This window comes from Poecilia formosa, unplaced genomic scaffold, assembly GCF_000485575.1.
Source record: "Poecilia formosa unplaced genomic scaffold, Poecilia_formosa-5.1.2 Scaffold42, whole genome shotgun sequence".
In the NCBI taxonomy this organism is placed as follows: Eukaryota; Metazoa; Chordata; class Actinopteri; order Cyprinodontiformes; family Poeciliidae; genus Poecilia; species Poecilia formosa.
The window spans coordinates 92,887-120,646 of NW_006799981.1; the positions used below are offsets into that span (position 1 = coordinate 92,887).

Sequence of the window (27,760 nt, forward strand, 5' to 3'; positions counted from 1 at the left end):
GAATTCCTGCAGAGCACCGAGTCTAGATTTGTTAAATGTTTTAGTTTTCTGTATTTTGCACAGACCAAAACACATTTTGCATTCGTAAAATGGTTCTTTGAAAGAACGTTGTGGTCTGTTAAATTGCAAAAAGATGTGGTTGACCAGGAGAAAATTTAAAGGGTTGCTGAAGCTCAAGAGAGAAGTGCCCTTAACATTCATCAGTGCCCTTGGTGAGGTTATATAAAGAACCTGAAAATGAACAAATCTAAGTATAATTTCACAGAAAAAAAATAAATTTCAGTCCCTTTATTCGGTAGGGAAACAAATCCATACTGAGAAATATAACTATTTTTTATAAAATCACTAGTGCGACAGTAATGGACACTACTTTCATTTCCCATTAAATAAACATGACTGAAGCGCTACTTGAGTCATGCTGTATGTTTTTAACTTGATCAGAGCCTCTAGGTTGTAATTCAGATTCTCTTTCAAAAGACATTTTTGTCTGAACCCCTAAAAGATGAGCCACCTGTGAGTTTCCTCATAAATTCAGAGTGAACTCAATGAAAACAAGCTGGCAGTCCAGATAAAATCATAAGTCTTTCCTCTTCAGAACAAAAATAGCGGACGGACTTGGTGCAGTGGAAAGTGATCCTGTTGTCAAATTTAAATATTCTCTTATTCTTCTGATTAGACATGATTGCTGGGTTTTTATTTAGATTCAAATTCTGCAGCTTACCTTCAGTCGTCAGTACCAAGTCACCCGATCCATGCATGTGACTTCCGCCTTTGTCTTTAGGGTAACAGAGTCGGGTCGACTTCAACCCCTTCACCTTATCTTCATCTCATTTTCTCACTAGATGGAAAAAATCTACCTTAAAGCTGCAGTATTTTAACTTTTATTAAAAAAAATATGTTTTACATAATTTGTTTAAAGTGTCACTATATCATGACATTATGGTATGAGACAGATAGTCCCAGTGCTACCTAAAACAACCAATCAGATCCAGGAGGCGGGACTTAGACTTGTCAATCACAGTATCATGTGGTGCCACTCATCACCTTCTCCCTGCCTCCTTTGCTCTCTGCTGCTTCCTGATAGCAGAGCTTGTTCTGAATGTTCAGGCTAGTTAGCATAGCTGCGAATAACAGCACTAAGCCCCGCCTCCAGGCCCTGATTGTTTTTTTTTCCGGGAGAGGTGCATTTCTTGAGATCGCTATGGACCCCTTGCATGTTATTGTATACACCCGGAAATTTCGCACATCCGCACAACAATGGAGGGCAAAAAGACGATTCTTTTACACGCCATCCACAGCCGCGCTGCTGCGGTGGAGCAACTCCGTTAGCTAAGTGAAACCTGGAGATGTAGGAATTATTAATTTAGTCTAATGCGCCACAGGAAAGGGAAATAACTCAGAAAAAATGTTAGAGTAACTCAAAACCACTCTTTTTCACTTTCTGTGTCAGCTACGCCACACGTAGACTCGTTTCCATAGCAACTGACAACGTCGCTAACATATCAGGATTCAACACCTAAAAACATTCAGCTTGTTACAGTTTTATGTTTTTAGTCTTGATGCTTATTTTTAGATTAGTAATATAAGTGATCACTAAGGTACATTAGCTACCACTGCACTATTAGCTAAACTAACACTGGAGGTTGATTAGCTACCATTGCTATTAGCTAAGCTAACACTGCAGTTTTTGATTAGCTAATTTAAACACCTGCTCTACTGATGATGTGTCAGAGTTGGTGTGTAGGTCACCTTTTTTGTTTTGTAATTGAACTGAAAGAATGATTTCCACAGCACATCTACATGTTAAGGTTATCAAAGTCAAGCTAGCATAACTGAACTCTCCCTCACTATTTTTGTTCTTAAAACGTTTTACTGACAATATCCATTTGTTGTTGTGTTGATGATTAGTAGTAGAGCATTGCTTTCCTTTTTCTTTTATACGTCAGGCGTATATTTAAGATTTAGAACATTACATTGACAGCTTAACAGCTAAAGCTAATGCTACTCATCGTTAGCCAGCAGCTTTTTGCTCTCCAGCAGAGAGATGGGGGTGTGGTTTCTCCTCAGGGAGGAGGAGATCGATCTTTTCACAGATTATTTGTCTCATAACAAACTGTCATGGCTATATTATTTTTAACAAGTATGAATCTCTTTTGTAGACTCAAACTATCTATAGATACAGAAATTACATTCTCAGAGATTTTCATTTTCAAAGTGTCAACATTTAATTACAACTATGCATTCAGATTTAGAATCACAAAATATATATTAATTGGATTCTTTTATACACACATTCTTATCTACATGTATCAACCATTTTATTTTACAAGGCCACAAAACTCAGTTCATGACTACTGTATCTGATTTACAAGGACAATATATATTTGACTTGCATTTGTGTCCAAAGAACGGTCAAAGATCGCTCTTTCTTTATTCTCCAACCTTGTGAGATGCTCAAGGAGACGACTAAACATGAGTGCAAAGTATTAACAGTGGATGTGTAATAATTTTATCTGTTGACGTGAGAGTTCCTCCCCCCCACTGTATAAAGGCATTAGCGTGATTATGCTCCTGCAGTAAGAGATAAATTAATCTTATTGTCTGTTATGAAAATGATTTGTCCTCTAGGAGTTAATTAAAACACACTTCTTCATGGTGACGCACCAGCTGTTAGGGACTGTTTGACCATTTTCACTCGTCAGTTTGCAGTGTGAACAGAAGGTTTTCTATCACTTGCATGCTGGGATTTTAATGGTATTCAGGGTTTCCACCAGAAAACCTGTGAAGTCCAGTGGTAGGGCTGCCCACCATGTTTTCGTGTTAAATGTTAAAAGTAGGGCTGTAACAATTCCTTGAATGATTCAAGTACCTCGATTATTAAAATTCCTTGAAGAAAAATATATGCCTGGAAGTTTTTTTTTTATATTTAGCGCACCGTGTTCTGGTCGGGTGATTATTTGCGTTGCACAACGCTCTCACTTCCGCCTATTAGTTGTTGACGAAAGCTAAGTGTTAGCAGGAAAACGTCCAATTTTCAAGTTCAGTCAATATGGGGATATTTCATGGAGTTATGATGGTGTCTGGGTTTTTATCGTTTTTTTGAGGGATCAGTAAGCGTGCTTAAATTAACCGGCGCGATGCCTGGCAAGCCTTTCTCCTGCTGGAGCTGCTGCCTGGTGGTTGGTTCAGAGCGAACTGTGGCACAGGCTGCTGTTCTATAGTTGATACTTAATGTAAGAGTAGCTTTACGGACGAACCAGAATAAATTTTCCAAGCCATTTTTCAACGCAACATATGTGTCAAGATGCTAGCGCCGGTGGGTTAGTGACAGACACCTTGTTGTGCAGAGCTACATGTCGGTGTTAGAATCATGGCACAAAACCAATGAAAGGCAAAAATCTTTGTGCAGTTTTTTCTAAACAAACCGAGTAAGTGGAGTAATGCTGTTGGATTCAGAAAATGTTAGCTAGCTAATAAGATAGTTTTGTTGTTATCTGTCTGCAGAGGTGGGTAGTAGTGGTTTTACTTTACTTCAGTAACTTTTTTGTGGGGGGAAAAGGTGTAGAAGTAGTTTTAATCCATTTTACTAACAGTAACAGTAATAGTATGAACTCTTGGTTTGGTTTTGCATTTAAAAAAATAAACTATAGAGATTTTAAACATTAGATCCTGAGATTTCTGCAACATATGAGCTAACATTTATAGATAATTACTCAGCATTTTCTACATGCAATTTCTACAGTGGTTCTGGGTATTTTATTTGAAAGTCATACGTATTTATATTAAATTAAATGCCCGCTGTGCCTACCCATCGTCTCTGTGGTATTTGAGTTTTTTTGATGAACATGACATCAGAATGGCTGTGGCGCAAAATTAAACGGATGTCGCGAACTAGATTCAAACCTGTGACATTTTGACGACAGAGTGTGGGTTCGCCGGTTAACCACTGTAGCATTGTTCTCTGCGCTTGTTGACCTAAATCTAAACGGCAGCGGCGCAGACATGACAGGCCGGGTGGCTTCAAGGTTTCTTCTTCATGAATTTCTAATATGCAGTTGTTCTCCTTTACGGAGCTGCACTGTGCCGGAGCGAGCTGAGCGGATGAGGTGCTGGCAGAGCAGCCAGAGCCCCATGGACACGGCATTGATCAAAAATTCCCAACCGCAGCATGGAGGAGAGAGACTGCTATAAATAACCAACACTACACCTCTTCCAGCCACACTGGGTGGATGAGATTTCACACATAATCAATAAGTCAAATACACGGCAGTGTGCCTTCAGCATCTCCTTCATCAATCCCTCTGTTGCTCCATCTCTCAGGTAATGCTACTCCTCTGTTTTCAGTAAACCCTGCGCTCTCTCAGATCAGGTTGCTTTGTGTTTCAGTTGGTGCAGCAGTGCTGCCATGAGAGTAAAAACAGGGCCCAAATTTACCCCAAGGAGCATTCTTGCTCCAGTTCTCCTCCAGTTTCATCCTGATGAAACCATTAAATATAAGATGTTTAGATTGAATTACTATGGATGAATTTATGTTAAACTATTCCTTTTTCATACAATCAAAGACTTTATTATCACTCTTTGCTTTTAATACAGTCAGCAGCAGTGCGACCCCTAATATTCTCTTTGTAAAGGTCAGGAGTTCTGGGATTACTGTAAAGAAGAATTAACATGTTTCAGGATATTTCAGTGAGAACTGATGGAAACTGCTGACCTTTTAAACACAACAGTCTCCAGAGTCTATAACAGCTCCTCCATTGTGTTTCTGCCTTACATCTCAGTGGTGTAGGAAGACCCTGCTTTCAGCGAATAACACTTTACCTTCCCACACAAGTTGCCAAAGCTAGACTGCCATAAATGTTTCGAACATGCCAATAAGTCTGCAGTACAAGCATCCCAACTTACTGAATTAAATCCCTTTTTCTATTTTAAAACTTCCACAAATCTTTTGTTGCATAGATTGAACAAGGTGTTATTTCACTTTCCCATGCTAAGTCAATTGATCTGCCAACTAAGCTAGTAGTTTATTTGCTTAAAACAAGCACCTGTAACAAGATACAAAAGAAGTTTGTATCTTGTTACAAAGTTACTTTTAAGTTATTTTGTCTTATTTCAAGCATATTAAGAGATTTTCTCTTGAAACTGGACCAAATTTACTTGGTAAGATTCGGTGTATTTGCAGTGTGAATTCTTTTGGTGCGTTCACACTAAACCCATCTGACGCTTCAAATTTGACACGTTTGCATTTTGGTGCGTTCACACCAAATGTCTGTGTGAAGTGTCTGACGTGTTGGACGCACTCGATGCATCAAATGCTCAAAATTCTCCAAACGGTTCAAATCGTGCCACGCTAGAAGCTCAAAACGGCCCTCGACACGCCTCCTAATAGACTTTGAATGTAAACCAGATGCTCCAAACTCACTTGGTATGAACGCACCATATAACTTTCATCCCCCTATATTTGCTCTATATTACCAAAAGCATTTTCTCACCCATCCAAATTGTTGGAATCAGGTTTTCCAATCACTTCCATGGCCACCGGTGTGTAGAAGGAAACAGCTAGGCATGCAGACTGTTTTCACCAACATTTGTGAAAGAATGGGCCAATCTCTGGAGCTCAGTCAACTGTCAGCTCTATTATAAGAAAATGGAAGCGTTTGAGGACGACAGCAATTCCGCCACGCAAACTGACGGAGCGGGGTCAATGGATGCTAAAGTGCATAGAGCAATGAGGTTGCCAACTTTCTGCAGAGCCAATCACTACAGACCTCCAAGCTTCATGTGGTCTTCAGATTAGCTCAAGAACAGACCGCAGAGAGCTTCATGGAGCACCTGCATCCAAGCTAAACATCACCAAGTGCAACGCAAAGTGCCGGATGCAGTGGGGTACAACACGCCAAAGTGACGAATCACTTCTTCCTGATGGAAATCTGATGGACAAGTCTGAGTTTGGCAGTTGCCAGAAGAATGTTATTGTCTGACTGCAATGTGCCAAGTGTAAAGTTTGGTGGAGGAGAGATTATGGTGTGGGGTTGTTTTTCAGAAGCTCGGCTAAATGAACTCTGAATGCTTCAGCATACCAAGACATTTTGGACAATTCCATGCTCCCAACTTTGTGGGAACAGTTTGGATCTGGCCCCTTCCTCTTCCAACATGACTGTGCACCAGAGCACAAAGCAAGGTCCATAAAGACACGGATGGCAGAGTCTAGTGGAGATGAACTGAGTCCTGATCTAAACCCGATGGAACACCTTAGGGATGAATTAGAGCGAAGACAGAGAGCCAGGCCTTCTCATCCAAGTATATGTCTTCAAAAAAGCGCTTCTGGAAGAATGGTCAAAAATCACCATAAATACTAATCCCGGTGGACAGTATTCCCAGAAGAGTTGAAGCTGTTGTAGCTGCAAAGGGTGGACCAACTTCATATCGAACCCCATGGATCAGGCCATGGATCAGGGATGGGATGCCACATATGTGAGTCAAGGCAGATGAGCGAATACTTTTGGCAATGTAGTCTATCTGTAAAGATGTGACGGGACCTAATGCACCTCTAAGTGCACCTAATTTCCTCACGTAAAGATAGATTTATGGTCGACCCATACCAGCACTCCGACACACCAGCAATCATGGCGTAATAAGCAACAGTTTGACAGCAGCTTTAGAAAAGAAGGCAACAATAATTGAGAGAAACACTTGTACCCAACAGGAATCTAATGCTACAGTCGGTTCAGACTCACCCTCACTGAACTGTTGAAAGCTGCAAAAGCAAAACCCAGCCTGGAGAATTTCTGCTGCTGCTGGGGATGCAAGTAGAAGGATAATAATTTGTCTTTCTTCAGCATAAATCTGCTCACCCAGCCAACTTTTTGTCAGCAGCACAGCCTTCTGTTGGAAGCTCGGGGTGATTAATGTGTCCTGGGCACAGTCTCGACTTCTTAATACCAGTCGGCAGGAAAGGAAGAACACACTGGTATCCCCCCACATAGACTCCAGAGAACCTTCTTTTAAACAAAGCATATTTTTCAGAGCTTGCTTCAGCTTTCTATTTTTTTCATGTGTTTTTGCTCTTTTAGTGCAATAGACTTCACTAATCATTAACTTTTACCACATTTCATAACCAAGTCATCATGCAGTGAAATGATGCAGAAAGGATTCTTAGTTTTAATAAACCAACATAAACAGAAGCTTTGGTGACCAGATGAGATTTACCTCCTTTCCTGACTCCAGATTTCCTTCATGGCAGAATCTGATAACTACATTTCATGCTCTAGTTGTAGCTTGTGTTGGTAGAAAAAGAGTGAATTTAAATAGCTGGTTTAATTTTTACAGCGCCCCTTAGGGGACGTGGAGGATTTTTTTTCTTCTTTTGTGCTACCTCGTAAAAGTACAGAGCCCCCTAGTGGACATGGGGAAATTTTTTTTTCTTTTGCGTTCCCTCGCAATAAGCAAATACTCCCCAGTCTATTTTGTATACAATTAAATTTTTTTAAGTATAAACACATTTAAAGAGCCTCAGTGAAAACATGTTTATGTTTTTAATTTTCATTTATTTACTGCACGTTTATGTCAGTTTGTGTAACGTTGAGATGAAACTGCAACGTTAGTTTCATCTCAACGGCCTTTTAGTAACCATTCAGACTACCAGCACAAAAGAGAGACTATCAAAACTGTCAAATGACTTTTGTGAAAATTACTCAGAAATAATCCAAATAGGTTGGATGTATTTTTTCCTTTCTTTCCTTCTTATGGAAAGTTTCTGTTTATATCTTAGAAGGGGTGGAAAGAGATGGAAAGCCCATGTTTGGCCTGGTTTGTTGCTCTTGGATTCTTCACATGTAGGTTTGTGGTGCATTTTTGTCCTAAAGAATATGAGTTTGAACTTCAGATTAGGGCTGTTGGAAACGAATATTTTAGTAATCGAGGTACTCGAATCATTCGAGGAATCGTTTCAGCCCTACTTCAGATATCTCACAAACTAGATATTGATACATGGAAAAACCTTAAGAAAACCTTATAGCAGAAAAACTTTCAGTATTCAATTATGCCGCATGAACTGATTTTTCATGTGCAGTTCCATCTCAACCTTACACAAACTGATATAAACATGCATTGAATAAATAAAATTAAGAATATATAAACATGTTTTCATTGAGGCTCTTTAAATGTGTATATATTTAAAATTTTAAATTGACATTTTTGTGACTGGATACAAAGTAGACCAGGGAGTGTTTGCTAATTTATTGTGAGGGAACGCAAAAGAAAAATATTTTTCCATATCCCCAATTGGGCTCCATAAATGTTGGTCTCAGGACACATAAAACTATATCTCTTTAAGATCTTTATCAACTTTTTAAAAACATATTTATTAACACAAATAGTTTAGCCCTTATCATCCTGACCCACTTCTTTATATGACAGTTTCCTCCAGCTAAATGTCTTCAGTGATCTTTATAGATCCTGTGTGCAAGGAAACTGATGCTTGTCTTGGAGGCTGGAAGGTGCCAGAAGCATCAACAAACTTAAACATTTATAGAGTTGGGAAAACCACTGCACTCCTGAGGACAACTGAGTCAGTACGATATGGCAGATTGTTAGCAAATTTAATCAACAATCCATCTCATCCACAACACAGTGCAGCAGGGGTGTTCAAACAAATCGCCAAGTTAAAAGTACGTGAAGCCCAAAAATATGTAGTTAAAAAAAGAAAAAATTAAATTACAAATCTGCTGAAAGTATATCTAAAACATTTGATGGGAAAGGCATCTTGGAAAGCTGAAATATCTGGGACTTGACATGTCATTGGCTGCCATTTTCAAACCAGTCAATCCAGAAGCGTCTTTCATTTTTCTTGCTGCTGATTGGCTGTTCCCCAAAGAGCTAGTAGAGGAAGTGCAAATATGGTTTTCACTATGCAAATCAAAGCATATGTGGTGCTTGAACTATTAAAACAGGTAGCTATAAGCATTTTTAGAAGGGGGTTAAGGTACTTTCAGATCTTAGATATTTACTAGCACCACAAATACCAATTGTTTGGTTTATTTTCTAGGAAAGGCAAATATAAAGCTTACAAAAATCTATATATATAAAAAAAGCTTTACATATTTGCTTTTCAAAAGGCATCTAGTTGCTAATTCTTTTGGGCTTGGTTGGAAAAAAATAGAAATAGAGATTTTATTCTTTCTTTCTGTGTTTAGCTAAATTTAATAAGTTAATTTAAAACAGAACAGAGTCTGCTTTTGAGTAAAACCCACAGGATGTCAAATTATAAATTTAACGAGAATGCAAAACAAAAAGTGTTTTTATTTATTAATATTTTGTGTAGTGGCAAACATTTTTCATTGTAAGTAACTATTTTTATTAATTAAAAACAATAATAAATTCCATCTGCAAGAACCACCTGAGCCGGCATGACTATTTTTTATCCCTGATAAATTGCCACACAAAATCAGTTCAGGAGCCACAAATGGCCACCGAACATCTCTGTATGTATCTTTTTGTATTTGAAAAATAAAAATCCAAATACAATGCAAAACATGGGTTAAGTTCAAGAAGTGCTTTATGAAAGTGTTTGAATATGCGTCCACTATATGTGACTTTAAGTGGTCAAGATTAAATAATAAAGACTTTTTCTTCAGACATTTATGACTTGGGTTTTATAAAATAAGCCTTAGAGATTCAAAAGACTTTCCATTTCCAGTGAGAGACATTAAGAACTTAAATCCCCTTCGTCTAACATCAGATAATGGATGAATTAATGAAAAAGTGAAATTATCAGTACAGCGCTCCTTTTTTAGTCTGCATATTGAAACGTCTATTTAAGCTGAAGATGTGCAGCGGAGCTATTATCTTTTCAAAAATCCACTCATTTTCATATGAACTCTTCAGTATAGACTTTATGAACAAAGCTTTTAACTTCTTGCTGTCTATTTTTTTTTACCAAATTATCAACAAAGGTACAAAAATCTACATTTTTGTGGAAACCAACATGTTTTTGCATATTTTATTTAACTCAAAAGTTAAGATTTAAAACTCACCATGTCCATTTATTACCAAATGTGATTGTACGTAACACCCACACAACAAAAGCTAATGGTAGAAAACACATTAAAGCCAAAAAGTAATTTTCTAAAGCTTAATGAGAACTTTTAACCCTTTTTGCTTTCAGAATAGTTTTATTTTCTATAAAATACATTTTTATATATTTTCATGAGAAACTCTACTGTCACGATAACACATTTTCATAATTTAAAATTTAGATCAATACACTTTGAATTATGATGAACATTTAACACTAGAACTGGAAGACATTTAAAATATCCAAAATAAATAAAATTGCAATGTATGTTTCTTAATTTCTGTCTATTTTGTCTTTTTTTGTATGTCTGCATAACAGAAAATATAAATATGTGGGAGAAAAAGTGCATTTTTTCAAAAGATTTACCTAAGTAAATGTAACTAGTTACTACCCAACTCTTAAATTGTGCTTCAAAAAATGGTTGGTTAAAAACCAAAACACTAAACTGAAGAGTTTTATCATCCAGTTTTTGGTAAAAAGAGAAAAAATGTTAAATCATTCAACTGGAAAATTATGGAGGTTGTTTTGATTTATCATGTAATTAACTGATTTATAGCGACAGGTCTGTGGAAACGGTGTGCTTTGGTTTATTTTTATGTTTCTGACCATTGTTATTTAAAAAAAATGAACATGTAGAAAATAGATGTTGTGCATTCAAAGGGTAAAAATAACCATGCGTGGTAAAAACAGGATGTTTCTTAGACCTCCACCAACCTTTCCCCCACTTCTCTGCTTGAGGCAAAGGCTTGCTCCTGCAACCCCCAGGGCAAAGACAACTCCTGCCCTTCAGGAAGTTCCTGCAAGCAATCAGCTTCATGAAAAACTCCCACGTACGAAAAGGTCTGCCTGAAACAACATTGCCATCTCTCTCTATTTTCTGTTTTCTGTTTTCTTACCTGAAAGGTGTCCCCCAGGTGACCACATTATTGAAGCAACCAATGAGCTGCAAGGCAGAGAGGATCCAGACCCAGTTTGAGCAGAGGCTAACACCTTGAGGAAAAGAACCGGACAGATTTCAGATTTTAAGAAAACCTGTGGAGGCATTTCTCCTTTCCCTCCATGAGTGACGTGAGCTCATCCCACCAGAGTCCTAGCAGACTGAGCACAGCATCAGGTCATAGCTAAAAAATACAGAACTCAAGTCTAGCAAGTTGTGTTCTGATTTATTTTAATGCTTTGTGATTGATTTAGAGTCACTTTTTGGTTTTTATGCTTAAATTAGGGTCCGTCATGACCTCTTAATCATATAATATTAACATTTTCTTTTTATGAACCAATACTGGCTCAATGAGCCTCTAAACAGGAGAGTTTAGACTTGATTTAAGGAAACTCGGTGTTTCAGTTGTTTTGCAGTTTTCTGAATGTTTGTTCCAGATTTGTGGTGCATAGAAGCTGAATGCTGCTTCTCCATGTTTGGTTCTGATTATGTGGATGCAGAGCAGAACCAGGACCAGAAGACCTGAGAGGTTTGGAAGGTTGCTATGACAACAGCAGATCTTTAATGTGTTGTAGTGCTGAGCCATTCAGTGATTTATAAACTAACGATATTTTGAAGTCTATTCTCTCAGTGTAGGGACTTTAAAACTGGTATGATGCGTTGTATCTTCCTGGTTTTAGTCAGAAGTCCAGCTGCAGCGTTCTGGATATGATTGATTTTTTTAGGCAGACCTGTGAAGACACTGTTGCAGTAATCAATGCGACTAAAGATAAACTCATGGATGAGTTACTCTAGATGTTGCTGAGACTTTAGTCCTTAATCTTGGAAATGTCCTTCATATGAAAAAACCCAGACTTTGTAACCATCTGATTGATTAATGCGTACAGAGGAAACCGTTTTAGCACTACGGCAGAAGCTAACGTTCACAGTCTTCATTATTTCTGCTATTATGGGTTCAGCCAATCGGCACAGAAGAAAACAAAAGCCACTCCTGGATTGGCTGCTTTGCAAACACCAGGGTGCCAAGTAGCATTTTAGCTTCCACAGCTGCATTTTCTTTAGAGTTACAACAAATCCAAAAATAAGAGGGAAGTTACTTCTCCACAAAGTCTAAAACTAAATCAGTTGGGATTCAGTGAAAATTATTTTTTATCAGTTCTCTCTCCAGCTTGTCCAGGTGTTTGGATCCCACCTTCTGAGGGTTTTTTGTTTATTTTAAAGCTGAAACTCAGATTTAAATTCTGTTTTCCTGTCTTCTAGATGCTCCAGAGGGAGAAGGGAAAGGTTCTGATCAAACGGGTCCTGGCGGGAATGAGCTGGATCTGTTTGGACCGATGGTGTCCAACCCGCTTTCCCCCAACAACACAAAGCATGATCAGGTAGTCAAACACACACACAGAGATGTTTGCATAGCTATCTTTGTGGGGACTTTCCATTGACTTTCATTTATTTCTACAGCCTGAACCTTACTCTAACCGTAAGCATTACATGCCTAACGCTAACCCTAACCAATACTCACTTTACACCTTAGTCCTAAATCTAACCCCTAACCCAAAAACAGCGTTTCCACTTGTGGGGACCAGGCTTCGTTCCCAGTGAACAGTGAGTCCCCATAACGTCGTATGTCTCAGGCAAATGGTCCCCACAAGGTATTACAAACAAAGACACACACACACACACACACACACACACACACACACACACACACACACACACGGTGACTTTCATCAGTTGCTTATCACCTCAGACAGACTGCCACGGAGGGAGTCCACACACACACACACACATGCACACACACAAAGAGGAGTGAATTCACAAAGCGGCCATGTTTCTGCTACGTGGCGACACATACTCTCTGAGGATCGACATCAAAGCGAACTGTCATAAAATCCTTTTCTTTGAATTAATTTGACCTACGTCCTTCAAGGAAGCGTGCAGAGATAAACCAAAAGAAACACGATTTATTTATCATTTATCTAGTAGGTCATGAGGTCAGCCTCCTTCTTTTTGTTTCTGCGTTAATACACCAGGGTTTATTTTGTTTACAGTCACTTTGATAACAAAAAATGTAAATTTAAAATTCCTGTGTTAGCTATTTGGTGATTGAACCAGTTCTTCAATTTTGTTTGTGTGATATTTTTTGGTGAAAATGAGAAAACAGCCTTTTATCAACGAAAAACCCATTAGATGGCAATATTACCTTTTGAAGATAACTTGGAAATACTAGAGTTATCCAAAAGAAAAAGATATAAAACTTCAGCTTACAAAACCTTATATTGTAGCAGAAAGACAGAAGTAAATGTATAATTGGATTAAGGAATGTTGAAGCATTGAACCACTAGGGGGCTCTGTAACATCCGAAGGAAACAAAACAATCATAAAAGTAACGGTACATGGCAATCAGGATTCAGTGCTTACTTCTGTTTTAACCTCATTCACACAATTAAAAGAAAACAACTTGTACATTTTTAAAAAATGGACAAACTAAAAAAAAGTACATTTTACATTTTTTGTCAATTTTTTTTTTTTTTTTTTTTTGTCAAATTCGTCTGTCCAAAAATTTTGAATGGATAAATTATGCAACAATATAAGTACGACAAAATGATTTGGGTTGTTTTGGACATTTTTTAATACGACTGCTAGCTATTGAGAACAAAAAAGGTCTAAATTGTTCTGAATTTGTTTAAATTTAGACAATTTGATTAGATTATTTCACTTATGACATGGGAAAATATCTTGTTATAACTTAATTTTTATATATTTTTTATTTATGTATTTTGAATATGCAAATAATACGTTCTCACAATAGCAAATAAAAATTGAAGGAAGCACAATAAGTAAAGGGTAACTAAAAAATAGCTGGCATGATCAAATTATTGTCCAGAAATAATCTGCCAGTGGGATTATTACTTTATTTAAAATCAATATTAAGGAATTAATTACTTAAAACAAACTCTCATATCTTGTTGAAAAGCTGCTTATAAGTTAATTTTGTCCTTTTTCTAGTGTATTTTCACTACAAACTTCCTTGGTAACATTTTGTATTTTTGCTGTAAACCCAACATATGAATGGTTTTTCTTTCAGGTAAAGATTTCTAACACAAGAACACACTTAACTATAATAACCTAAAGCCAGAAAATGACATTTTGTTCCTTTTTCACAACATCAAACATTGCCAGACAAACGGAGATCAGACTGTCGATTAATCTTTTCTATTAAAACAGATCAATTCCCTCCTCTTTCTTCTTCTTCTCCATTTACTGACATTTCCTGCAACATTTAAACCTCAAAGTTGCCTGGCAGTGTGGGGGGCCAGTAATTGCTTCCGCCTTGGCGTGAAGGTTAGCTTTCCCTGTTTGTTGGTAAGCAACCCATGACTTTTACAAACTAATAGGTTCTGCTCAGACGGAAGAAGTGATTGATCCGGTGATTTATTGTCGTCTTAATTCTTTGTTGACTTTGAAATCATGTTCTGTTTCTACACCTTGAACACACAAACCTGCACGCAGGGGGGCTGAGTGTTGGATTCAGCAGCTGGATAATTCCCTGCAGCATTTCACACACCCAGCTAATCACAACAATACAGTTTGATTAGCTGGGGATTTAAAGGAACGTGTAGCTGGCAGTGCTCTGATTCCAGCAGCTATTAACAGGCGTTGAGGAACGCCTCTCCGTCTGCGTGCATGTCAATTATAAAAAATGTGATTACAGCTTTGGAGACGTGGACGGATTTGTGTTATCCCCAGCGTTCCTCCTCCTCTCTCTCTCTCTCTCTCTCTTTCTCTCTCTCTCTCTTCTGCAAACAAACTCACAAATATGTTGAACAGAAGCAAACAAAACATTTAGAGGAAACGTTTATTTTCAGCTTATTGACGTGTTTAATGCCTCCTAATGTAAAGTTTATTCTCATCTCGCATGGCAAAAACACAAATCTTACCAGTTATTGTTGGTCTAGTGTCTAGTGCAAATATCTTAGTACACTTGAAATAAGACAAAACTAACTTACAAGTGACTTTTCATTAAGTTATAGAAGCTTTTTTTAAGTAAATCATTCCTTAATATTAATAAAAAAGTACTAGTTTCACTTATAACAGGAGGAAAGTGTCTTATCTTATTTTTTTGTCACTAATATTGAGGGATTATTTACTTAAAACAAGCTACTATATCTTGTTGAAAAGTTACTAGTAAGTTAGTTTTGTCTTATTTCAAATTTATTAAAAATATTTTCACAAGAAACTTGACCAAAATTACGAAGGAAAATTTTTGTGTTGTCATAAATGCCATTCATTCAGGCATTTTAATGACTTAACATTATTTTATTGTGAAATGATTATATTATATGTAGCAAACAACTTTCCAAGTTGTTTATATTTTGTTTACTCCATCACTGTTTGTGTCTCTGGTGGACCTGCTGCCTTTTTGTTTGAATTTCCACACAAACAAAAACTTTTTACATTAAAATACAATAATAAAAAAAAAATCACTTTATGGTTGATTTTTTTTTTTGACTTGTTTTACTTAAAAAGTAAAACATCTTAAGAAAAAAGCTACCACTCGTTTATGTTTGCTACGACCAAGTTTAAAAATAAAAAAGCTTTTCATTTAAACAAACATTCATGTTTATGATTGATTTTAACCTTTTATTTTACTTTTATAAGCAATTTCACCCATAAAGAACACAAGTTGAAGACATTTTTGTAATAAAATGAACTGAGAACAAAACAAGTAATGAACGATATAGCAGAAGGCCTGTCACGATTAACACATTTTGCTGAGCGATTGTCTAAAAAATTATTGCGATAAACGATAATATTGTTTCAAGACCTTTTGACACTGATTTAATGGAAATTATGTAATAATGCATGTGATTCCCGCCATAGGTAGATACACTTTATTTTCAAAAGAACACATAACACTGGAACTAATAAATAAAACCAAAAACAAAAATAAAATAGATTCTCAGCCTCCATTAACAAAAAACGTACTTGAATAAAAACTAAACAACATAAAGCCAAAGTGGAAATAAATACGGCATTCAGCCAAAAGAGTGCAGATTATGAAGTCTGTATACTGTATTGCCCTTCAGTAATCACTAGATTTAAATAGAGAAGACGGGCACATCCGACTACCTAATGCAGTAGTTCACACTACACGATTTTTTGCCCCCATTTTCCCCTTACGACAATCTTAGATCGTTGGCTGATCTAAGATTGCCGCTGGTGATTTCGTAACCGATCATCCTGCAGTGTGATTTAGATCGTCGTGGCCGCTCCTGGGAGCTTAACGCTGAATGTGACGGGTAGCCAATCAGAAAGCACTGATTCTCCTCCTGCTTTAAATTACAGAGGGGAATCCCAAACAGCTGACACGGCGCAACCCGAAGTCCAGCGGACATCGGAGATGATATGTGGAAACAACATTAATGTTTGTTCAACATTTCGTGCAAAGAATATAGAAATGAAAAGGGGAGGAGTTGGCGCCAAATTGCTACCGCAGTTGATAAACCCGGTAACTTTTCAGCTGTTCTTCGTTAACGTGACATAAATAGGTTATAATGATTTTCATTCAGTCAGGATTTTACGCTGACTCTAGCCACATGCATCACAGGTAGATTCTAGTAAAGCACTGATTAATGCCTGGTTAACTGGACTTGTAGCCATTATTTTGTGCCCATGTGGCTGGACACCACATGGCACGACGAACCCGATCGAACCGTTATATCTAGGATTTCTGTCAGCTAATGTGTCTCAGGTTTTGAAAATGGGCCGACAACTCGTGTAGTGTGCGCTGGACATTACACTAAGGAAATGAGGAAGGGAGGGTCAGTGCAGAGCACCGGAGTTGAGCCTTTTTTCATTCAGTGTCATCAACAGAAAGAAAAAAAGGCAGGAAGAGACGATAAAGCCGATAATTAAAATGAGGTCGATAGGTTTAATTTATCGTGCGATTAATTGATTTATCGTTTATCACGACAGGCCTAAGTAGAAGATTTATTTATGATAAATTGCATCTGAACATGTCAAAGTTTAGCACTTTTGTCATTTCTATGCATATTCTTAATTGGTTTTAAAGGACAGCACATTTCTAGGTTATTGAAACAACAACTGAGTCACAGTTTAACACATCTAACAGATACAGAAAGACAAACAGGTGTCTGTTTTCAGATTAACTTTAAAGGAGCGTATTGGTTGTTTTATCTTTGGTGTCTGTCATGGCGGAGTTCTGGAGAGCGTGACGTCATGTGCAAAGGGTCAGTAATGGTAACTTGTCAGGCAGCTCTCGCCGTAGTCTAAAGCCAAGTTCATTAATGTTTAATCCCAACAAGAATGATGTATAGATGTAAAAGCCGCAGAGAGAACAGAGAACTGGTGGTGATCAGCAGCCTCTTGTTTTTGTTTTTTTTCCTCTTTCAGTCCCTGGTCCTTTTCCCCTTGTTTTGATTTATTTTGGTCTCTGTTTCATGCTGTTCCTCTTTGGCACACCATAATTCAGCTTCTCCAAGGCAAGCTTTGCTTTTGTTTTTAGTAAATTAGCACAAAATCTGCGGCGCGCGCACACATCTACACAGAACGTGGCGTGGCTTTAAAGCCACAGATGGCCTGTCAGAGGGGAGTGTATGGGTATTTTCAAACCATGATGGGAAAACGTAGAGAGAAAGAAAGAAAGGTGTGTGTGTGTGTATGTGTGTGTGTTTGGCTTTAGAGGTCTATGAATAGCGACAGTGAGGAAAAGGCTGTAATTCAGTTCTCCGGCTGCAGCCATCAGCACAAACACAGGGTGAGAAGAATGGAGCCTTGTTGGAGAGGCTTTCTATTACACAATCTGCTGCTAGGAGCCCTGCAAGGCATCACACACTATGTGGATGGAGTGCATGATGCTGTTCGCTTCTCTGGAAGAGTCGGAGATGATGAGCGGCGCTGTGAGTGTCGCTTAGAGGAGTGAGCATCTTACATCGTCGGCCACCTGGTTGGCTTTGGCAAGAAATCGCCTGATTGCTCCGCCACTCTTTCTCTGCAAAGGGATCTAAAGTTCCTGGAGTATGTGGCAATCAGATGTTTAGTTGTGAGCAGCTTTGGAGTGGTCCAGTCCGGATGTAATTGGTGCTCACACCAGCAGTGGATTGGTGTAATTCAAGGGTGCCAAACTCATTTTCGTTTTGGGTCAAATCAAGGTCATGAAAGCTCTTAAAGGGCTGGTTGTGCCTGAATGTATTAATAAAACCTGTCCACAAACTGCTAAAATATCAATTAATTCTTAATATTAAATATTATTGAACATCTTTTCAGTCCCTCCATGATTTCATGATTCTTTTTGTGATTTTTTGCAATAAAAATCAAAGTGTTTGTGGCATTAATTTCGAAATATTTGCTCTTATTAATGATATTAAATGGGACTTTTTATTACTCGCTGAATAGACCCTGGACTATAATCAGACATCATTTAAGGCCGATGCAGCTGTTTAGTACAAGTAACAAAGTTTTTGACAGTATTTGAGAAAAATCTTAAACAATAAACTTTCCAATTATTAGCGCTAAAATGTGCAGGGATTAGTTGATTTTCTGTGAATTTCGACAATAATTCTCAAGAAACTGGAGGGACTGATTGATGTAATTTAGCAGTAAACGGATAAAAACTGCATTGATTTGATTGATAAAATATTTAAGCACATTTTGTTTAGTAACAAAAAAGTTGTTATCCGTTTATGTTTATAATATTGTCTTTTTAGATAATCTATAAGTCAAACTATTGTCTTTTTCATCAACATTAATGAAAACAAGCTGCTGAAAAGTTACTATTAAGCTAGTAACTTTTCAGCTATTTTTGTCTCATTTCAAGTGTATGAAAATATTTTCGCTAGAAACCAAACCAACAATGATTGGTAAGATTTGCTTTTAGTTGTGAACGTAATTCAATCAGTCATTTTTCATTTTTTAAATTTACTCAGTCACTGTTTGTGGATCTGATGGTTCTGCTGCCTTTTTCTTTGAATTTCAACAAAATAAACTTTTTACATTACTTCAATTACATCATATATGGTTGATTTTTGACTTAAAAACATTTTAAGAAAAAGAAACTACCACTCGTTCATGTTCATGAGATGATTATCCAAAGAAGGATTCTTCATAAAATCAACACCATCCTCTTCATGAAACTGTCTTGACCAAACAGAGCATCTTCAGTCAGAGGCTTCTTCAGGTTTGTTGGAATGCAGACTGCTACAGGAGATCATTTTGTCTACACTAACTCTTTGAAGAATCTGAATTATTGAGCTACATCAACATTTAATTTCCCTGTGGGATCAATGAAGTATTTTTGAATTTGAATCACCTGCTCTGTCAGAAATACCCTGAATTCACCTGGATGACGTTTCGTCTCACTCAGATCGAGATGCAGCGTTGAGCCTCTGCTCCGTCTCTCACCTGGGTGTGAAAGTGAAACAGAAATTACACTCGGCACTGTTAAATATATCCATTAACTCTGCGGACGCGCCTGTTCTTCTCTTGATATAAGTGGTTCAGGTGAGGATATCTTTGCTCCTCCAAGCAGGATTCATGCTAATGTGTTGCTGCTATTAATAGATGCTCCATCTTTCCTCTGAACACCTGACTCACCTCTGTGATGCAGCACGGACTATCACTTCCTTCTCACTCTTCTTTCCTTTTGTCTTGCTCCTCTTCATCACTCTCTCTTACTTATCATTTGCCTCCACATTTCTCTCTGTTTTTCCTCCCCCTGTCCTTTTGCTCTACATTTTATCTCCTCCCTCCTGTCATGGACGGCCAGACGAAGCGGCGCAGCGCTGCCTGCTAACCAGCGGAGGCCAACACACTCTTGAATGTTTGCGACGCTGATTTCAGAGCGTTTATTCAGCGGGGAGTGTGTTGCAGGAGCAGCTGTTTATCAACCTGTCTCTGCTGGTGTTACTCATGAATCCTCCTCCATTCCCCGTCCCATAACTCAGGTTTCCTCAAACTCACCTTGGCTACTTTCAGCTGCATCACTTTTTTTTTTTTTTTTTTATAAATCAGTGCATGTTTGAGTTCATGTCTGCCTCTATTTGCAGCAGCCTAATTAATGTAATCCATCTCACTTAGCTGTGACAAGGCCTCTCCTCTTTTCTTTTTTGCTCATCCGTTTCATTCTCCTTTGTTTTTCAATTTTTTCTCTGCTTTCTTACTTATATCCCAGGTTTTATGCGGCAAAACGGCGCCGCGTATCCGTTATTACCTGAACTCACCTGGGATCAGCGCTGAAGCAGAAAAAGTTAAATTCAGCTAATAAATATTCATGAATCTCCGCCTGAATGTGCTGAGATAAGGACAAAATTACGATCTCTCAAAGTAAGAAAAGCAGAGTCGACACAAAGTTGAAGAAGAAAGTACACTCTGGAAGATTAAACTAAGAAGACACTCAATTAACCGATCCCAATCGATTAACATCGTTTGTTTTGGCAGTTCAAGTTGGGAAAATAACGGCAACAATCTCAGAGAAGCAACTGCTACATCAATCTGAGAAGGGTTAAGAGGCCATTTACAAACAATTACACGTTATAGTTTGAGGAATTTTTTCCTTTTGCATTCACTGCAAAAACACAAAATCTTACTAAGTATTTTTGGTCCAGCTTTTCGTGCAAATATCGTACACTTGAAATAAGACTAACTAACTTAAAAGGAACTTTTCAGCAATATGTAGAGGCTTGTTTTAAGTTTACCTTTTGACCTTTATTGATGAAAAAGTTCTTGTTTCATTGGCAGATCATTTAACTTATAACACGGGAAAAATATCATGTTAAAAGTGCAATAATCTGCCAGTGGAACTAGTACTTTTTCATCAATATTAAGGAATTATTTACTTAAAACAAGCCTCTAAATCTTCCTAAAAGTCACTTTTTAGGTAGATGCAGATAAAAACTACATTTTAGCTTGGAGATTCGGAGACATGTCAGTAGTTCATAGAATAAAAGAACAATGTTCATTTTACTCAAAGATAAACCTATAAAGAGTAAAATCAGAGAAATTGATCATTTTAAGTGGTCTTTTTTTCCCCCAGAGCCGTATATAGCATTTGTATAATATCTTAAGTTAGCATAGTTACCTGATTGTGCTTTAAATGCCTGGAAAATACATGATACTGGCCCTTTAAGAGTGTAAAATTGAAGCAACGTGTACTGTAGAGTTATAGAAATATTTATCTGCAATGTTTTGCTGTATTTACACATTTTATCTGTGGTCTTGTTTCTTTCAGTCAGGCTCCAGTGCAGCTCCTCCACAGGTGGAACCCTCCACTTCCACCTCCTCTTCCTCCACCTCCTCTTCCTCCACTGCCACAAAGGTGGAGGAGAAGAAGCTTTTATCTAAGGACTCCATCCTGTCTCTGTATGGCAGCAGCTCAGTGGGCAGTCAGCCGCAGAGCCAGCCGCAGCCGGCTGCTGCAGGACCAGGTATCAGCCGCCATCCATTTTTAATAACCAGTTGTTATCCAGGTTCAGCCAGCTGACTTTTATTGTTTCTCTCTGCAGCCCAAAGCTCCAGCAGAGACACTTTATGCACTTGCATCGAGTTTTACGGGATTTATAACCATTTCCTCTGAACTGTGGCTGCATTTATAGGGGCTCGGTATATGATCTGTTAAACTACGGTTCTTACTGCAAATGGAAGTTGTTGGAATACGAACCCTTTTGGTGTTATATTTGCCTCTAAGCTGCACAACCTCTGCAGGGGTTTATTGTTGCAGACAGGAGCAAATCCCACTTTATCTGTGAGCAGCTACCTATAAGGCCTTACTTTATACTAAATATGGGCGTGTTTTCACCCAAAGCTCCTTCTGCATCTAACTGGGAGCAGCAGATGAAGCTCCTGTTAATTAATGAACATAGCAGCAGCTCCTAAAGCTGTGATTTTATTTAGTTTGGTTCTTTTTTGCAGAAGTGAACTCACAGAAACCTCGAGGCTTTTTAGCGGGTGTGTCATCCTTCATGGCAGCAGCATTGTGCTAAAATGAAAAATGTTTAATTTGAGGACATTTATATGTTGAGAAAAGAAATTACATATTAAGAAAAATACGTTTTTATTGCATTTATTGGTGCCTTTTTAATATGATGCTTTCCCTTTGGTAGATTCGGTTCGTGTCAATCAACTTGATTACTTTTGTGGAGCAAAACAATTTTGTTTGTACTGCTTTGGCTTTGAAGTTTAACTTGAATGAAAGTTTAAAGGTCATTTTAATTTTGTAAAGTGGGGGGGCTGGTTGACCTTTTGAACTTTCAAGAATATCTTCAAAGACAAAGCAGTACAAACAAAAATATTTTGCTGCACAAAAGTAGCACAAATGTTTGAGACCAGTCCCGTTAGATTTGAAGAAGGTGGGGTTTGATTCGCAGCTTTCTCAGCGAGGACGTGTGTGTTTATTCAGTGAAGAAAAGGTGCTGCACGTCTGCACACTGTTGCACTCCAGGAGTGATGCGTGTTGAAAATGAGAGAGGACAGTGGCAGATGAAAGGTCAGCGTGCAGAAATGCTGCCAACTCCAGTCCCTGCTGCATTCAGCGGCGGCGCAGCGCAGCATCGGCGTGAGCAGAGCGCAGAGTCTGCAGATTCATCTCACACTTATTAGATGTGAAGCATCAGCAGCGTTTGTGTTTGTGCTGCGTGGGCGGTGCTCCTACTGTACACACGGCACAAGCAGCAAGCACGGCGGCGGCGGTTTGGAGTCAGCAGATCCAGAGTGGAGGCCATGTTGATTATTGATTATTGAGCTACAATGATGGGGAGATGATTAGGATTGGAAATGGAGACGAAGGGAGTTTAATGATGCTTCATTCTGAATGAGAGGAATGAGACGCTCCACCCATCCATCCATATATCCATACATAAGTTAACCTTAAAAATGTGTTAAAATGTTTGAATTTTACCGTGATCTTAAATAACTGGATCTTTTGTGTTTGTGTCGTTTTGGCCCAGCAGGATTGTACCTGGGCCAGCCTCAGGTGCAGTTCAACCCACCGGGTTTCCCTCCAGTGATGGGAGGAAGCGTCCCAACCACGGCCGTGATGGGCGGCGGTCCGCCGATGTCCGGCGTGACGCTGCCAAACGGCGGCTACATGGGAGGGATGCCGGCCAGCCAAGGACAGAACCTCTACAACATGCAGCCGCAGGCACAGTGGAACATGAGCCAGGTAACCCATAAGACATTAATCCAGGTTCCCTCTGTGTTTTGGTGGACTAGAGAGCACACCTTTGCTGTTTTAGTAGTTTAAGTCTCATAAATCCGGTGTCACAGTTTGGCCATGCTTGTCCTAGCAGGTGATGTATGGCCCTGTGTCGTGTTGTCCTCCCTTTTCTCTAAAGCTCAGGACTTACTCTTCACCAACTCCTCCTCCACAGCAGCAGCAGCAGCTCTAATCTGCTGTTTTTAACCTTTATGTGCACAGTTGAAAAGTTACAATCTAATTTTAGTTAACTGACATATCATTTTTTCTATATGGGATTTGCTTGCTAGAGTCTGTAAATCTTTTTACCTCATCTTGAAAACAGTATGACAGATATTTTTATTAGAAATGTTGTATTATGCAGATGTAGAAAAAACATACCTCTGTTTACATGTCACTGTACGAATGGTAAGTAATTGTCTTTGAAGTCTTCGAGCTTCCCTTTCACCATAAAAGTCAGTTTTTGCTTTGCCAGCTAGTTTGATCTGTTCGTTTATCTTTCTGGGTTCTTCCAGTGTTGTTTCTACTTTTAAATTGGACGAAATTTATATTTTTTCCAAAGAAAAGGCAGTTTGTGAAGCTGAAATATCTCAAAGCAAAGCTACCTGACATGCTATTGGCTAACTTTTGCAAAGCAGCAAATCCAGAAGCGACATTAATTTTTCTTGTCGCTGATTGGATGCTAAGACAGTTTCCACTCTGTGTATTAACGCATATTAAGGTATAATTTGTGCTTGAATTATTAATAAAGTTTAGTTAATAGACTTTTTAGAGGGCGCATCAAGTATTTGCAGATTCCCCCTTCACCACTCAGCTCCTCTAGACTAGTGGCAGCAAAAATTAGCAACACCTGTTGGAACTGCTGAGCTCATCATCGGAGCTACTTCTCAGTGCAACGCCAATAAAAACAGTCATAAACAGCATAAAAGAGAAACATTGTGATTACGTGATGAAGGCAGAGTGTTGGAAAAAGCAGGAGCTTCTTAAAGAGACAGAAGCCCAATTTCAAGATGTCATATTACAAAATCAACAATAAATGAAAGTAACAGTTACTCAAATGTTCTATAAAATAATAACCCATAAATGAAACTTGTTTCAACAGAACAAAGATCCCAAACAAATTCAAACTAGTTTTGGACTGAATAAAGCAGGCTAATGTCGTTTATGGCTTTAGTTAGGACTCATTTAACCAAATATTAAATATTGTGCTTTAAATTTTAAAGTTGACTCACATGAGTTTATATTCCATAATCAATAACACTCAACTTAATGTAGGAGACAGTAAACGTGAGTAAAGTTGTTAATCAAGGCAGTAATAGCCGTGTGCGACAGTGATAATTTCATAGTTTAATGTTTGTAATGATAATTTAGAAGTGAAATGATGAAGTGTCAGCATGAAGTGAAGGTTTAAATCAGATCCTCGGATGAAGAGCCGGTTTCCGTCCATTCGCTGGAAGCGAACTGTCGGAGCTGGCAGCTGGGGAAGGAAGATAACCAACACAGACTGACAAAAAGTGGGTTTCAGCAGCTCTTTGTTGCCTGCTGTAATGAGCTGTACGTTTAGTTAGAGCTGTGGAAGCTGTTAAGAAAAAAAAAGACAGAACTTCAGAGAAATAAGGAAGCTCTGGCATTCCTATGAGATTGTTTACCTGGCAGCTTTTCAGTCCACTTTGGACCAGATGTTCAGCAAATCTAGAGTCTGCTGCTGGTAAATAACGCTTCCAATGAAAACCTGAGTACAAAAAACCTTCGTTTTGACACCAGCTCTGCCATAAGATGCTTTTCTTGTTGCTTTCTCTCCCCAACCTCACCTTTGTGATGAGGCCGCACAGAAACACATATAGCTGTCAAACTAGTTCTCACAGAACTACATGTACAGGTGTGCAGGTAGGGATATATGTGTGTGTGCTACTTGTGCAGGGGATGTCAGAGAACACACACACACACACACATACCTATGGTGCTCAGGTGAGCAGATAAGTGAGCCTGCAGCGAGGAACATTTATAATAGATGAGACAGGATAAAAGGTGGATGTTGAATGGGGAGTAGGCATCGGCCGTTTTGAGCGTCTCACACGACGACGACAGTAAATATGTCACAGTAGCTGCTTCTCCATTACAAATGTGTGAAAATCTGTTTTCTTTTAATGTTAAAAAAATTGGCAATTGCAGAGCTTCCATGAAATAAGAAACTAAATTAAAACCACGTGAATAAGTTTAAGTCATTAAAAAAATCCACCAACTACTTCCTGTTCATCTTCTTCATAGTTTGCGCCAGTGGCAACATCCGGTTGTGACTGTGACTCGTGTGATGCGAAAAAAATTGTCCATTCATTGTTCTGATCTTTACAGAATAACGCAAGTAGAGCAAGCTGACTCTGTTAGGTAAAAGCAACCCATATCCGATTTTTTTTTTTTTTTTACGGCAGTTTGAATGGCCCTTTCTAATCTTTTCACTCTTCAAAAAATCCAATTTGTTCCACCTTCATATGTGGAATTAAATGAGATATCTGATAGCTTTCAAAGTATCTGCAGTCTGAACAGTCATGTTGCATTTTATCCACCTTTTACATCGTTAACGTCAGATATGCGTCATAATTCTGCACATAAACGACAGCTGAAGCAAACCGTTCCTTCGTCTTGCTGCAATCTCCTGGCAACGTCTGCTTTCATTGCTCAGCAACTTTAAAATCCATTCTAACTTCTGTAAGCAGAGAAGTGTAATGTCTGTTTTTCTGAGCCTGGTTGAAATTGAGCTCAATGGAAGAAATCCCAGACAGAAAACTGAAGGGAGATGAGAATCAAACAGAACCATGTAAAAAGGCAAAGCCAATCTATAAATCAGTTTATCTAGATTTTTACACTTAACACTGCCACTCATTAGTTTGTTTAAATAAAATTTTATTAACATTTGCTGCATTTCCATTACAAATATGAGCAAAATTTTGTCTATATTCTGCTAATGTCAAAAATTATTTTATTCAATAAAAATTGACAAATTTCTATTGAATAAAATATTTAAATCAAACTTGAATTCATATGTTAAGTCATTAAAAAACAAGCCGCGCCATCATCCTCCAACTACTTCCTGTTGTCTTCTTCTTTGTGGTTTTCGCCAGTAGTAACATCCGGTTGTTGATCATGTGACTCGTGTTTCCGTTGCAGTTTTATGAAATAAACTAATTTCGATACAGCAAAAGAAAACACCTCATCCTGAAATGTTTTGGCAAAAAAAAAAAAAAATTATAAATTGACATATTTCTATCGAAATGTCAAATTACACAATTTTAGGCTCAATGTAAACACAACTAACGACAGACTTCATTGTAGTTATTATATTCTTAATGATGTATAATGTTAGCAACAGGTTGAATAAAAGGTGTTTTTAATATCATCATACTGAGATATTTCTTACTTGACCCACACCAGCCTAGTCCATATCCACAGGGAAAAGGAGTCGACCTTTACGGTATTGGTGTTTTTAGAACCTGTGTTTGTTCTTAAGGAGTAAAAAAAACTGAATTTCCTCTGGTGTTTTTTTTTTCTTTTCCTCACTATCACAGCAAATGTCTAGCATGGGTTTGGGTGGCGGAGGACCAGCGGCCGCTGCGCCTGCGACCGGTTGGTCCGCTTCTCCAGCGCCAGCTTCTGGCCAAACCCTCAGCACTCAGCTGTGGAAGTAACCCGGACCGAGTCCAGAGGATGCGGTGGGGTGGTGGGGCAACAGACTGATTTACTCTCCTGTGTGCACAACGTTGCTACTAATAATGATTTAACAACTTAAGAAAGATTGGCAGCTGTGTTCCCCTTCTTTCCAAATGTTTCTCCTCTGATCCGTCTCCTTTTGTTGTCATTGTCTGAAAAGAGACACAACAGAGTAACAAGCAGGAAGCTGATAACGCTTACATAAGCCTTTATCATTACAGAAACGTAGAGTTAGTGAATCGTGGTTCAGTACCTACAGTAGATATGGATATCTTGTTGTTGGTCTATGCTTCCCGCCTCGCCCTTTCCTCTGTAACGTACATTGAACTCTCTCCTCTCTCTCCTGACTCCCTCTGTTGAGCCAACAGAAGCACACAGCAGATACTTGTCTGAGCAGTACTGCATTTCTATGAAAAATTATAAGAAACTCCTGCATTTTCAAAGAAGAGGGGAAAAAGTCTCAGCTTGATGGGCTTTTCTGTGAGGTTCTACTGCAGGTTTATACTTTAAATGTCATTTTCCACATATAGTCACAGATTTTAACCATTTCCATTGTAAAATAATTAAAATAAAGCATTCAAGTGAAGCAATATTACAATCACTGCAGGTTCTGTTTGATTATTTAGTGAGCGAATCCTCCTGTGCCCGAATATATCAGTGAACATAAGAGCAACTCAGCAGTTCTTTGATATTGATTTTGATTTTCACTTCAAGAACAAAATAAAACATTTGCACTTCTTGGAGCTCCTTGCAGCTATAGAGGAAAAACGTTTCCACAATTTAAGACTTAAGAAGGTAAGTAGCATCTCGGTGCTGCTAATGAAAATATGCTTAAAGG

At 38.3% G+C, this 27,760-nt stretch overlaps 1 protein-coding gene and 1 long non-coding RNA gene across 4 annotated transcripts in view; one reads left to right on the forward strand and one right to left on the reverse strand.

Annotated features, from left to right (window-relative positions):
- Positions 1-27,520, forward strand: part of LOC103137613 (stromal membrane-associated protein 1-like) — a 79,271-nt gene extending 51,751 nt beyond the window's left edge. For 2 of the 3 annotated variants that reach the window (XM_007551419.2, XM_016671209.1), the window contains exons 8-11: positions 12,270-12,388; positions 21,256-21,451; positions 22,970-23,184; positions 26,781-27,520. In XM_007551419.2, coding sequence (XP_007551481.1) covers positions 12,270-12,388; positions 21,256-21,451; positions 22,970-23,184; positions 26,781-26,900 — 650 coding nt within the window. In that variant the 3' untranslated portion in view covers positions 26,901-27,520. The remainder of the gene's footprint in view (positions 1-12,269; positions 12,389-21,255; positions 21,452-22,969; positions 23,185-26,780) is intronic. The other variant, XM_007551420.2, reaches the window with a different exon arrangement.
- On the reverse strand, positions 10,416-20,638 carry LOC107836180 (uncharacterized). The gene is made up of 3 exons (XR_001662043.1): positions 19,623-20,638; positions 19,339-19,430; positions 10,416-11,062 (listed from the first exon to the last, which is right to left on the reverse strand). It is a non-coding gene; the product is annotated as an uncharacterized LOC107836180 (long non-coding RNA).
- Positions 27,521-27,760: the final 240 nt, after the last annotated feature.